Consider the following 12792-nt stretch of genomic DNA (forward strand, 5'->3'; position numbering starts at 1 on the left):
GAGACCCCAGGGTCAAGAAATTCACAATTTCGGTAAAGCACCTTAAGACCCTTCCATCTATGAAGAGTATTTGATTCTACCATATCTGGGTCTTGAGAAGAAGATTTTTGAAATTTCAGTCAATTCAACCCTTTTTGGCCCCACCCATCAGCCCCTGGGGGTCAGTCAGGGCTCATAGGTGCATACTATCAAACTGCTACCTAATACTGATAATGCTAACCCAAATTGAATTACTTCCAATGGAAATTAAACAAATGTTGGTCCAAAATGTGATTTCCCTATATAAACTATAGTAAAGTTTACCCCCTCCCCAGGGGGAAACGTGAGACCCCAGGGTCAAGAAATTCACAATTTCAGTAAAGCACCTTAAGACCCTTCCATCTATGAAGAGTATTTGATTCTACCATATGTGGGTCTTGAGAAGAAGATTTTAGAAATTTTAGTCAAATCGACCCTTTTTGGCCCCGCCCCTCAGGCCCCTGGGGGCGTAGGACTAAACCGGCGACTATTTTTGTTGACCTTTGTCCATGGAAGGTCCCTGCAAAATTTCATTGCAATTGGTTCAGGGGTTTTGGAGAAGAAGATTTTTGAAATTTTAGTCAATTTGACCCCTTTTGGCCCCGCCCCTCAGGCCCCTGGGGGCGTAGGACTAAACCGGCAACTATTTTTGTTGACCTTTGTCCATGGAAGGTCCCTGCAAAATTTCATTGAAATTGGTTCAGGGGTTTTGGAGAAGAAGTCGAAAATGTAAATTGTTTACGGACGCACGACGGACGACGGACGACGACGGACAAAAGGCGATCGCAATAGGTCACTTGAGACTTTGTCTCAGGTGACCTAAAAAGAAGAAGATGAAAATCTACATTTATGCCATCTCTACAAACAATATTGTATTCAGAATATTTGCAGGAGATAAAGTTGGGGATTAAATAAGCCATAAATCGCTAATTTTGACCCCTTTGCAAGCCTCTACCATTTTGAGGGTCAGAAGCCATGTAAGGAGATCCTTTACCTCATTATGGAGGTAAACTGAAACCCTGGTATTATTTTCAATACAGTACAACTTGTGAAATAAAACTTTCGAGCTTGGACACATACCGATTCCATTTAACTGTAGGTGTTTGGCGAGTCCCATCGCTTGATTTTCTGGGTCATTGTCAATCTTCCACTGTTCAAATTCCTCACAGTTCAAACCATCATGTTGGTCCTCCCACTGGGTGAAACATAAATATTGGATTTATTAGAAAATAACTAGAAATTCACTTGAGGTGTATCAATATATACATGGCACATGTACAGTGCCAGTTAAAACCCTCATGTTGGTCCTCCCACTGAGGACAACATAAATATTGGATTTATCGTGGTACAATATATACATGGCACATGTACAGTGCCAGTTAAAACCCTCATGCTGGTCCTCTGCATTTGGGAAATTATAAATAGATCACAGTACAATATACAACATAAATACATATCGGTTTAATTCACAGATCACTATACAATGTATACACAATACAATCCTGTTTAAAACCCTAATGCTGGCCCTTACACACAGGGAAACATAAATAACATGTGCAGTGCTATTTTCATTTTTTTTTTATACTTTAAATTTGAACACCAGTAAAACTTTTTCTCTTGCTACATAACATCTAGACCACAACGCTAACCTTGCTATATACATTTGTATGCTTTTCCTACTACATATACATATACTAACACAGTAGCATATCTTGTTATCTATAGGTAATTATTAAACTTTTTCTATTTTACAACAATTGACATGTTCTATCAATTTATATTAACCACTCTTGCACTTTTGATGGGTGGATGGTAGCAATGGGGGGGGGGGACTTAATGTGGGAGGAAACTTGAGTTTCCAAAGTAATTGACATCGTTGGGCAGGTGACTCCATACCCTTTTACGTCCGATCGGGGAATAGAACCTTGTCCGTCTTGGTAAAAGGTGAGTGGGCTATCCACTGCGCCACCTGACCACCAATCTATACTATATGTATATGTCTGTTCTAAGGCGTTAACACTTACCTGTTTCTTACAGCTGTAACACGTTTTCTTGCGACACTGTGGACACACCATGGCGATGGTGTTCTCTCTGTCCCATATGAACCCATTACCACACTGAAAGAAACCAACACCAAAACATTGATAATTAGAAAATGTCTATAAGACATGAATGCCCCTGTCACCTTGTGAAATTAGTTTCAGTGTTTGATGTTTGTTTGGCGATTTGCTGCGGCTAAGATATGAAATACTTCAATTTTGTGAAGATTTATTTCTGTAGATTGCATGGGTATTACTGATCGACTAATATATATGTTCAATGAAATCACCTCAGTTTACATACAGACTGTGTAACTGCGAAAAATAATGCAAATATTGTATAGATTCTAAATGCTAAACTTCTCTTGTGTAAAAACTTAATCCTAACGTCTTTGTGTATTTCTGCTGATGGATGTTGGAGTACAATGCCTATACTTACATGCGTGCACCATCTAAAGTGGGGATCTTTCTGAAGGTTCCAGTCCCTCAGCTTAGAGTCGTACAGTTCTAGGTCCTCATGGCTGACAATTGTCTGCAGCTGGAAAATGTTACAGATACAAGTATTACATTGGTGTTGACCTCTTCTTGGAAAGTCATTTGCTGATCGAGATTCTTTCAAATTTATAGTAATAGTAAGAAAAAAAACCCAGCTACAAGTCAAACTCTTAACTGCTGATAGACAGTGAAACAAACCAGACTTCAATGAAACCAGACTTCAAAGAACATCTGTAATATCTGATGTAATTTCAAAACTATTCGATTCTCCTGGGCTGTATTAACCCTTTCACCACTGTAGACCATAATGGACTCATCCAGATCAATGCATGGTCAAGTTTACTAAAGTTAAAAAGGGGTGAAAGGGTTAAGGAGCCTTGTCCCACTGCACTGTGGTTTTCCTGTATACATTAACCTCCCCTTAACTTCTGTTTGGATATAACTGTAGCACAGATGGGCCAGGATACTTCAGTTGATGAGGCAGCTAAATCAGTTTGAGCGATAAAACATCAATCTGAAGTGCTGGGTTGGAATCCTGGTCTAGCCCTGCTAATTATTTACATTTAGATCACTATTGTTGATTGTGTTTATTTCATCTTTATTATTCCTCATAAAATTCCCATAAGGCAGGTTTCTTTTCGGGAGTGACTTATCAAAGCTATAGTCATGGCAGTAAACACAGTTTCCAACACTTAGTTACAGTTTTTGGCTGTGGTACATGACCCTTTAATGATGCATTGTTAAATCCTGACAAAATTATCAGATTCACTTTTTAACTTAATGAAGTCTGGCTTCACTCTGATGTCAAAATGACACCCTGAAGAATTGTGCAATGGATTAACTTACCAACATGGTGAGGAAGGTGAGATAGTTGGTAGCCATTTCGGAGTCCTCCATATCTGGTTGGCTACACAGGGGGCAGCACAGGTTACGCACGTGTTTCTCTCGGATACACACCTCAAAGTAGCCCCTCATACAATCTACACAGATCTTACACTCACAGGAACTCAGACTGCGAATCTGAAATCATAAAACACACACAAAAATAGCAAGATGCCTAGTTCAGAAAGAAATGTTATTCCTCGCAACTACATTTTGTGGTTTAATTACTGCATTCAATTTTGCCTATAAATTAAAAATTGTAAACATTTGTTATGTTCTGTTGTTTGCCCTTCAGAAACAATTTTAGAATTATAGAAGGAGTAGCTTCCCAATCTTACTAAAACAATATTTTGATCTACTCTCCGTTTCTTAATCTACACTTTGCTACGTTACACTGTTCCGTAAACTAAACCCTGCTCTGTTCCGTAAACTACACTTTGCTACGTTATGCTCTGTTCCGTAAAATAAAAATCTGCTATGTTACGCTACGTTCCGTAAACTACACTTTGCTGCGTTACGCTCTGTTCCGTAGCAGAGTGTACTTTACGAAATGGAGCATAGATCAAGATGGTTTTCATCAGATTGATATCTTCCAAACTTTTGCTGATCAAACATGTACATAATCATTAAAGACTGACCCTGCTCATGGCGAACCTGCTCATGCAGATTTGACACTCCTGACTAAGGTACACGATAGAGCTCTTATAATCCTGGCAGTTCTTAACAGCTTCTACGATTTCTGCAAGGGAGGCCTCCACTGTTTTGTTGGCAATGTCTATGTCGAGAATCTTGATAACTACCTCAGCTCTGCCCCAACTCTGAAGCTTACCCTCCACCAGTATCATTCGCACCCGTCGCTGTAACACAAAACAATGCACTGTTACTTACAGTACATGTATTATCACAACTCTATCCCCCTCCCACTGCAGTGTCACACAAACACAGCATAGTTAATTACACCACAATCCCCCCCCNTTTGGATATAATTATACTCTGATGATTTGAATAAAGTTAACATACAAACTTGTATATCATAATAAGCATACAGATTTAAAATCTTATTCAGAAGATTTTATTCCAATTTACACACTAGCCAATCTAAAGGGGTTTTCTTGTTTTGAAGAAACCCCCTCAGCCTGCGATATTTTTTTTCAATTTGTATCCCCCTTTCCAAATTGGTCTCATGATCAGCCACTGTAACACTGAATATTTATAATTCCAACAGCAATTGCAGCCTTAACAAATATGTATACTAAGAGATAGCCCTGACTCACATTCATATCCACGTTCTTATCAGTAACAGAGGCCCAGAAGTCGTAGTGATTGAGGATGCTGTTCGTCACACTTGTCTCGTCCTGAGCGTCTAGCGGTCTGGCCATGGCACCAGCTGCCAGGGGAGCGTTGTCAAACTCTGCCCACACTCGCTCATAGAAAGGTTGGATACTGGCCAGGTTCAGTTCATCCAGGGCTGCCTCAACATCTCCTTTGTTTGTCAACATTGACATTAGAACTGCCTCTCTGGCGAAGTATCCTCTACTAGATATCTCCTTATACTGACAAAGGGAAGAGAGCGGATCAGAGACTGGAACACTTCAGGCATCAAACAAAGATCATTCCAGTATATAGTCACTCTAAGTTAGATTTGAAGCAATCTTGAACTCACAGGCATCACATTCTGAGGTGTAAAACAAGAATCTTAAATAACTTATAAAAGATTTCTTTTTCCTGCCACTAAAATTTCTTTTTCCTGTCACTAATATTTTTTTCACACAAAAGATTTCCTTTTCCTGTCACTAATATTTCTTTCAGACACTTAATGAATAACTAATTTTTGATCAACCCAAGTTGGGTAAAGAACCTCATTCTCGGGAGGTGTTTTCTCCGTCCTACGCTCAAGGTAGAGAGAGATCCTATTAACTCCCACTCATGCCCATGCAACCAATCAGACTCATCAATGTTCCAGTATTTTTAAAGTAGAACAAACTCACCATGTCTCTTCTGTTTGCGATACAGATGGCAGCAGCTGTGTCAAGATCACCACTGGTTTCCTGCAAAGCCTTCTTGGCCTCGGGATAGGAAAGTTCTCCAATTTCATTTTGCTCCATTCGAGTTCCTTCATTGGTTACCATAGTAATGAGAGTTTCAATTGACATCTGCCAGTCATTTTTCAGCCATTCGATAGTTTTCTCTAAGTCCTGATCGCATTTGTTTAAACCGAGACTGATCTCTTCCATTTCAAAGCCTGCTTTCTCAGCCTCCTGCAGAATACATAAACATATCCTTGCATGATCATAAATTTAAGTTTCAACATAGTAACAAATTTAACAGGAAACATTAAAAAAAATATAGAAATTCCTCACATAGTACAATTTAAGTACTAAACGTCCTTTCCAGCAGGTATAGGAAGGTATCACAATTTACCAACAGTGAAATTTTGTGAGATATTTTGCATTGTGTAATTTTTTGTCTGCATACACTTTTTCTCTGTGATTCCTCCACACTTATGTTATACATAGTATTATATGCAGCATACAGCAAAACTGTATCTGGTGTATTATAAGTATCAATTATGTGCGTCAATGTCAAAAACAATATCTCCATCTGATCATGAGGGACAAAATTAAATAGCAAATATTTGTAAAGCAAAAATATAAACCTGCCCCCGCTTTGATAGAAATGGACTAGACCCAAAGTCTAACTCAGGTCAGTAGAAAATATTTGTCACAATTATCTGCATTTGATATATTGGTATTTTTCTCCTCAACATGTATCCACAGAGGAAATGTAATAAATGTTAGACTTCTAGTATTGCAGTTAAGAAGCTAAACTTAAAAGTCTTACCAAGAAGTTGTGAATATATCTGTATCAACTAACAAAAATGTAAATACTTTGTTGTGGGGACATAAAAAGCGTACCCATATATATAGTTTTTATTATTTGACTATATAATACTGTAACAAACAGAAAGACTCTATGAAGTGTGTTAGTGTGCTTGTAATGTAGGCCAATACACTGTAATACCAGGATGATAATAAAAATATAATGATCATTCCTTGTATTTACATTCAAAAGACCGTTCTTGTATAGAAATAACAGTAAAAAATATTCACGAAAAACTGCTTCCAAAGCCGTAATATCATTCCTGTTGTAAGTTTGTTTGTTGTTGTTTTTTTTTATAAAAGAACAGCCGCTATCTAACAAAATTACATTGATGATATCAATGAAAATTATGTCACAATCAAAGGAACCCCAATCCCACTGCATTCATAGAGCTATAAATGCAATGGAATAATTGATATCCTTTTATAAGGCCAAGGCAATGTGAATCAAGTCAGACACTAATACAAACTCTTACCTTGAGTATTTTGACTAGACTACGCCCTTCCTGAATCAATGACTCCTGTTTTTTTCTCAATCTTAACTCTTTCATTTTCTCTGTGAAGTTCATCTCCTTATTTCCCCCAGTAAAAGATGGGGGAGGGGAATTTGAATATGTCATTGGTTGAGGAGAAGGCGATTTTCTCTCCAGTTTTAATTCCGGTGGTTTTAAATTGGGATATAAGATGTTGGGCGACGGTGTCTCGACCATCACAAAACCAGCAATTTCTGTTGGTAAAGGTTTCTTAATAATTGTTTGTTTTGCTGCCTCTTCCTGTCTTAGAAGTTCTTGATATTTCTCATGAGCCTCTCTCTTCTCAATTTCTACCTACAAAAGGAGATAAAATCACCTTATATGCATGGTACTTTTATAGTTATGCACTGGGACAATTGAAGACATACATCATTACATGTATAAATTTAAATTAAGTTTATTTACTGATTCAGTATTTATAAAGATCCTCGTCACCGAACCCTAAATCAGAACATTGAAATATTGAACAAAAGATGAATGTGACGTTACTTACATCATCAATGTGTCTCAGATCTATAATTATGAAGGAGTTCCTGGTTCTCCCAATGCTTATCAAGTCTATTTTTAAAAGTGTTTACATTCGGTGCTAATACCACAATTTCTGGAAGATTGTGACATATTCTTACAATTCTGCAATTGTTGCGCTCAATTTATACAGTATTGTCTTGGCTTTGACTATACAAAAATAGATCTGTATATATATGAATAAACTTTATATTACCACAAACATGCGATAGGTTTTATAAACTTCTATATTTCTCTCTTGCTGGCCCGGATGGTGGCTTAATCTGGGAGGAAACAAGAGTAACGTACCTGAAAACCCAGGTGACCCTTACTGTTTTCAAATCTGAACAGCCCGTCTATAAAATACTAACCTACTGTTAAGTTGTTCTTGTGTCCATATCCATATGACCTGGGCTAAAACTACACTTGACTGTCTGTAGTTATCATTCTGTCATTGGTCAGGACTGAAACAATACCTATTGTACCTGTCTGTAGTTGTAATTCTATCAATAGTGTATGGTCAGGGCTGAAACAATACCTATTGTACCTGTCTGTAGTTGTCAGTCTTTCTATGGTGTTTGCCCTCGCCTGTAACAATACCTACCTGTCTGTAGTTGTCATTCTATCTATAGTGTATGGTCAGGGCTGTAACAATACCTACCTGTCTGTAGTTGTCTTTCTGGCAATAGTGTAAGGTCAGGGCTGTAACAATACTTACCTGTCTGTAGTTGTCATTCTATCAATAGTGTATGGTCAGGGCTGTAACAATAACTACCTGGCTGTAATTGTCAATCTATCTATAGTGTATGGTCAGGGCTGTAACAATACCTACCTGTCTGTAGTTGTCTTTCTGGCAATAGTGTATGGTCAGGGCTGTAACAATACCTACCGGTCTGTAGTTGTCATTTTGTCTATAGTGTATGGTCAGGGCTGTAACAATACTTATCTGTCTGTAATTGTCAATCTGTCCATAATGTATTGTCTTGGCTGTAACAATACCTACCAGTCTGTAGTTGTCATTCTGTCAATAGTGTATGGTCTAGGCTGTAACAATACTAACCTGTCTGTATTTGTCATACTGTCCATAGTGTATAGTCTGGACTGTAACAATACCTTCTATACTGTAGTTGTCATGGTGTCCATTGCGTTTGGCCTGTTAATACTTACTTGTCTGTATTCATTGTATGCTATCTGGCCATGGCGTACTGCCCGGTCCAGAACCTTGGTTTCCTCTTCGTCCTCCACAACGGTTTCTGGAGCCAAATTGCTGGAAGCACCAGTTTCCCTGTCCTCATCATACACAAACGTGGGGTTCTGACTGGTCTTGCTACACATGGCACATGCCTTAACATCCGGTTGGTTGTAGAAGGTGCAGTGCTGACACATCCACTTACAAGAAGCCCCCTCAGACCTACTCCGAGCCACAGCTCCGGGGAGATATCCTGAACTAGCTGGAGCAGGGAGGGAATAGTTTTGACTCCTTTTCACTGGCTTGTTCTCATTTTGTACTTGTTTGTTGAGCAGAGTAGAGGTGAGGTTGGATGAATTGATGTCCTGCATTGAGGCACTAGCCGCCTGAAGATATTCTGCCTCTCTCAGTCCAGGTGGTTGTGGAGCTGGTACTGGTGGAGGAACTATAGGTACAGCTTGTGGGGGGTAGTGCACTTTCTGCAGTTTAAATGGCACATGTGGCTCTCTTTTCAACTCCTTATTAGCCTCCAGTAGACCTTCGTTAATAGTGTTTTCTGTCACGGCTAATGTTTCCATTGGATCTGCTGAATTATTTAATTTGGAAGACACTAAGTTTTCCTGTGGCCTATCCTGGGGACCAAACGGAGGACGAGCTATGGAGTACCCTGGGGCCTGTTGCTGGGTTTCTAGTTGACCGTTTTCCTGGTCACATGGAAGGGCTGGGGGCATCGGTGGCTGAGACATCTTCTGACCGTACTGCATTCCCATACTAGTGTATGTATGCTGTGGCTGAGGTGCAGGCATGTTGTAGGGATGGGTAGTTATGGGAACCGGGGTGTATTGGCGTGATAAGTCTGCACTCCCTGCCCTTGTAACTGGGGTATATTGGTTGGAATTGGAGTCCATGGCTTTCGGAGCTGCGACATCCATTATTTTTTGTCCCGTAGCCTGACCAATTGTACTTGACACTGGTGGTTGTAAAGGTTGACCCGGGGTTAGATAAGCACCAGAGGACTGACCTGCTGGGCTGCCATATCCACCCTGCTGACCCACTGAGCTCATAGCAGATGCCGGAGACCCAAAGAGTACAGCACTGTTTCCTATTATACTGGCATTCATTCTTAGTCCGTGAACAGGATCCCGAGGATCTATTTGGGGCCCAGGAGTAGAACTAGGGGGACGGAAAATATGCTGATTGGCAATATCAACCTTTCCTTTGTGTTTGTCATGAGGAAAAATTTCCTTAAAATATTTATCAATCTCCCTTTTCTCTTTCTGAAGATTAAATTTCCTCCTCGTTAAACTTTTGTATTCCTCATCCTCAAAATCTGCCCCTTCATCAATGAGGACAGAGGACCGTTCCTCGACATCCTGTATCTCTTGGTGCAGCATTTCCAGGTCAATGTGGATCTTGGACTCCCTCCTATCAAGATCCTGTATATCCATGATCCTGCGCAATAGTTTGGAAGTTGGTGGCCCACCAGGCGCAGCGTTGGCATTGGAACTCTTATGCTGGGGGAGGCTGGGGGATCTCTGAGAAAACAAAACAGAGATAAGTAAGAGTATCTTAAAATTGTTTGCTTTGTTTTCTAAAGTAATCTAAGAAAGTCCTGGTCTAAGGGGCAATTACTTTTTACTGCATTCTAATATTTAAACGAATTGTAATGCCATTATAATATAAACCGAGCACGTTTTAGTATATGTTTTATTGTGTAATGCTTATCTCATATCTTGTGATAAATAAAACAGTAAAGAAAGAACCTCATGGGGTCTCTGATCATTTAAATATGATTACTGTTTGAAGTTTATCAAAAAAAATATGTTCATCATATTTTTTCATTGAATGAGTGAAACATGCATTTTCACATGAATGTGATCTTCAAAGTACTGTCATAAAATGGCTAAAACTAAGTTAGAGTTGTTACCACTTTAGCTGGTGGTGACGGATGAGTCTGTGGTGGTAGGGTAGCCATAGACTGGGTCTCATGACTGTAAGTAAATCGGTGTGTCATAATATAATGTTTTATAAACATTTCATATTGGTGAAATACAATACCAAGATCACTGAGGTATAATAAAATAAACTTTGAGCTATATAATCATAATTATGTAGGTAATATAGAGATGTAGCCACAGCTGTGTGAATTTTCATATCAATTTATAGCAAATATCGCCTCATAAAAATGCTACCATCTTGACTGACATTATTTTAACAAAGATGCTGATCACTCAAAAGCATACCAACAGAAACTTGTTTTCTTTTTAATATTTGAAAATTTACTGCATCAAGTTAAGATATAAACATGATAATAACAGTCACTCTTTGTGGAGCCTCTTTGTAAACAATCTGTAAACAATATACTGCTGTCATTAATGTTGTAGTTTAAAACATCCCAAATACTATTTTTTGGGTTATTGCTGATGAGGAATCATAAAGTAATAAGGCCATCATTTCTTACCCTTGATTACTGTAGCTATGGCTTGCCTGGTTGACATCTGTGTTCCCCCTGGTACCAGAATTGAAGTCAGTGACATTATTTGATACACCAAGCGGGTCCTCGGAGATCCAACTTGGATCCTGAGAAGCTGGTGCAATCCCTGTTACACTCATAGGGGGTGTGGTCTCATTGGTCACAGGAACCCCTGTCTGTGACAACATCCCATCAACAGGTGTCCCTATCTGATGTGGCATTTGAGCTTCAGACAAGCCCAACTCCTCACTACACGGTATTCCCCTCATACTTTCAGTCCTGTTCTCACCAGTCTTGATGACTTCACGCTGGTGGTTTTTGCGTTTGGGATGCGTGTGCCATCTTTGGTCACAGTTTGTACATAGCTGTTTGTTGTCACACTGGGAACAGACCAGCTCCGGCGCCTGTTTACCGCAGATATCACACACTGTAGGGACACAGATCATGTATAGCTATATAAATCACTTGTCTTTTAGTACAGTTACTATTTACAATATTGCTGCCTAAAAGCTCTTATAACTCTGTAGTAAAGTTCCATGCAAACATATGATGAAAATGACTTTAAATATAAAATATATAACGTATTACCCAGTACATTTATTTAAACCAAACATTATATTCCACGTTATTTACTCATGAAAACAAAGTGTTTAGATGAACAGAGTTTGTAATAACCTTCTTTGCTAACAAGACTGATGCCAACAAAGTAATACCTGTATGTCGCCTCACGTTGCAGGCGACACAAAAAATGATGTGGGTGTTTTTGCACAGCAGCGAAAAACCAATGACATGTACAAAGCAGCCAATCCATACTCACCCACGCTGTTACATAACTGGTCATCATCCTTCACTCCTGAGCTGGCTTCCTCAACAGAACCTGCTATCTGTTGCTGGACAAAAAGAAATCAGGATTATCAGACCACCATATTTATTGCATTCCCTACACAAAACAGTGAGAGTTGATGATATAGTGACACTCAGACAGTCTTTAAAAATGAAAAGTAATCCAAGCAAAGTTTGATAAATTAAACCCTGTTCATAAATGACGAATGAATTAAGTAACAGAAATGACTGTTTGGAAAGGAAAAACATTAATGTATAAAGTATAACAATTTTTTATTAAGCTCATCTTTGATATATACGACATATGTACAGGAATGAGAATTGGAGACTTGTCAATCTTTGACTAACCTGTCCGGAATTCTCTGAGGTGCTTGAGTCCCATGCCTGTTGGACAATGCTTGGTATGTGGGGTGCTCCAGGGTGTCTGTAGCCTGGAGCCTGGCCCCTCATCTCCCCAGGTAGTCCCATGGTGGATCCTTCCAGGCCAGAATTCGGTGTATAACCCTCGGTCCCCGGAAACGCCGGTATAATTCTTTCAGGGTTAACTAATGGTACCTAGATACAAAACAGATGATAATCAGAATTTTGTGATGTCTTGAGATCATAGTATAAACAATGTATGCACTTTAACTTGCCTTTTCCGCCTCCTATGATGAGGTGGTAGTACTAATATTAATACCCGGCCTCCTCTGCCATGACTGTCTGACCGGGTATTCAATTGATCCCATGCCTTGTAATGGAGAAAGCCCGGTGTGAATCACACTGGGGGGGATTTTAGAATTAATTGACAGCACATTGGTCCGCATCTATAAATAGGGTTGTAGTATAAACTATTTCTGTTGATATCCTGTATAACTTGCAGTTAAACTCGGCTTGAAATGTTGTTAAATAATCAAGTTAACATAGCAAGCGCAATCGAAATATTAATTGACCGCCA

General features: G+C 39.2%; 1 protein-coding gene across 6 annotated transcripts in view; it reads right to left on the reverse strand.

Moving 5' to 3' along the window:
* Nucleotides 1-12792, reverse strand: part of LOC110446780 — a 31661-nt gene that overhangs the window by 11067 nt on the left and 7802 nt on the right. For all 6 annotated transcript variants that reach the window (XR_002462506.1, XM_021492097.1, XM_021492114.1 and 3 more), the window contains exons 6-18: nucleotides 12204-12410; nucleotides 11830-11902; nucleotides 11001-11439; nucleotides 10467-10530; nucleotides 8518-10074; nucleotides 6790-7140; nucleotides 5423-5692; nucleotides 4709-4987; nucleotides 4073-4291; nucleotides 3399-3572; nucleotides 2497-2595; nucleotides 2043-2135; nucleotides 1099-1213 (exon numbers count right to left, since the gene is read on the reverse strand). Coding sequence is in view for 5 of the 6 variants with exons in the window: in XM_021492097.1 (XP_021347772.1) it covers nucleotides 1099-1213; nucleotides 2043-2135; nucleotides 2497-2595; nucleotides 3399-3572; nucleotides 4073-4291; nucleotides 4709-4987; nucleotides 5423-5692; nucleotides 6790-7140; nucleotides 8518-10074; nucleotides 10467-10530; nucleotides 11001-11439; nucleotides 11830-11902; nucleotides 12204-12410 (3940 nt within the window). In the remaining variant the exon portion in view is untranslated. The remainder of the gene's footprint in view (nucleotides 1-1098; nucleotides 1214-2042; nucleotides 2136-2496; nucleotides 2596-3398; nucleotides 3573-4072; nucleotides 4292-4708; nucleotides 4988-5422; nucleotides 5693-6789; nucleotides 7141-8517; nucleotides 10075-10466; nucleotides 10531-11000; nucleotides 11440-11829; nucleotides 11903-12203; nucleotides 12411-12792) is intronic.

This window comes from Mizuhopecten yessoensis, unplaced genomic scaffold (genome assembly GCF_002113885.1).
Source record: "Mizuhopecten yessoensis strain PY_sf001 unplaced genomic scaffold, ASM211388v2 scaffold371, whole genome shotgun sequence".
Taxonomy (NCBI): domain Eukaryota; kingdom Metazoa; phylum Mollusca; class Bivalvia; order Pectinida; family Pectinidae; genus Mizuhopecten; species Mizuhopecten yessoensis.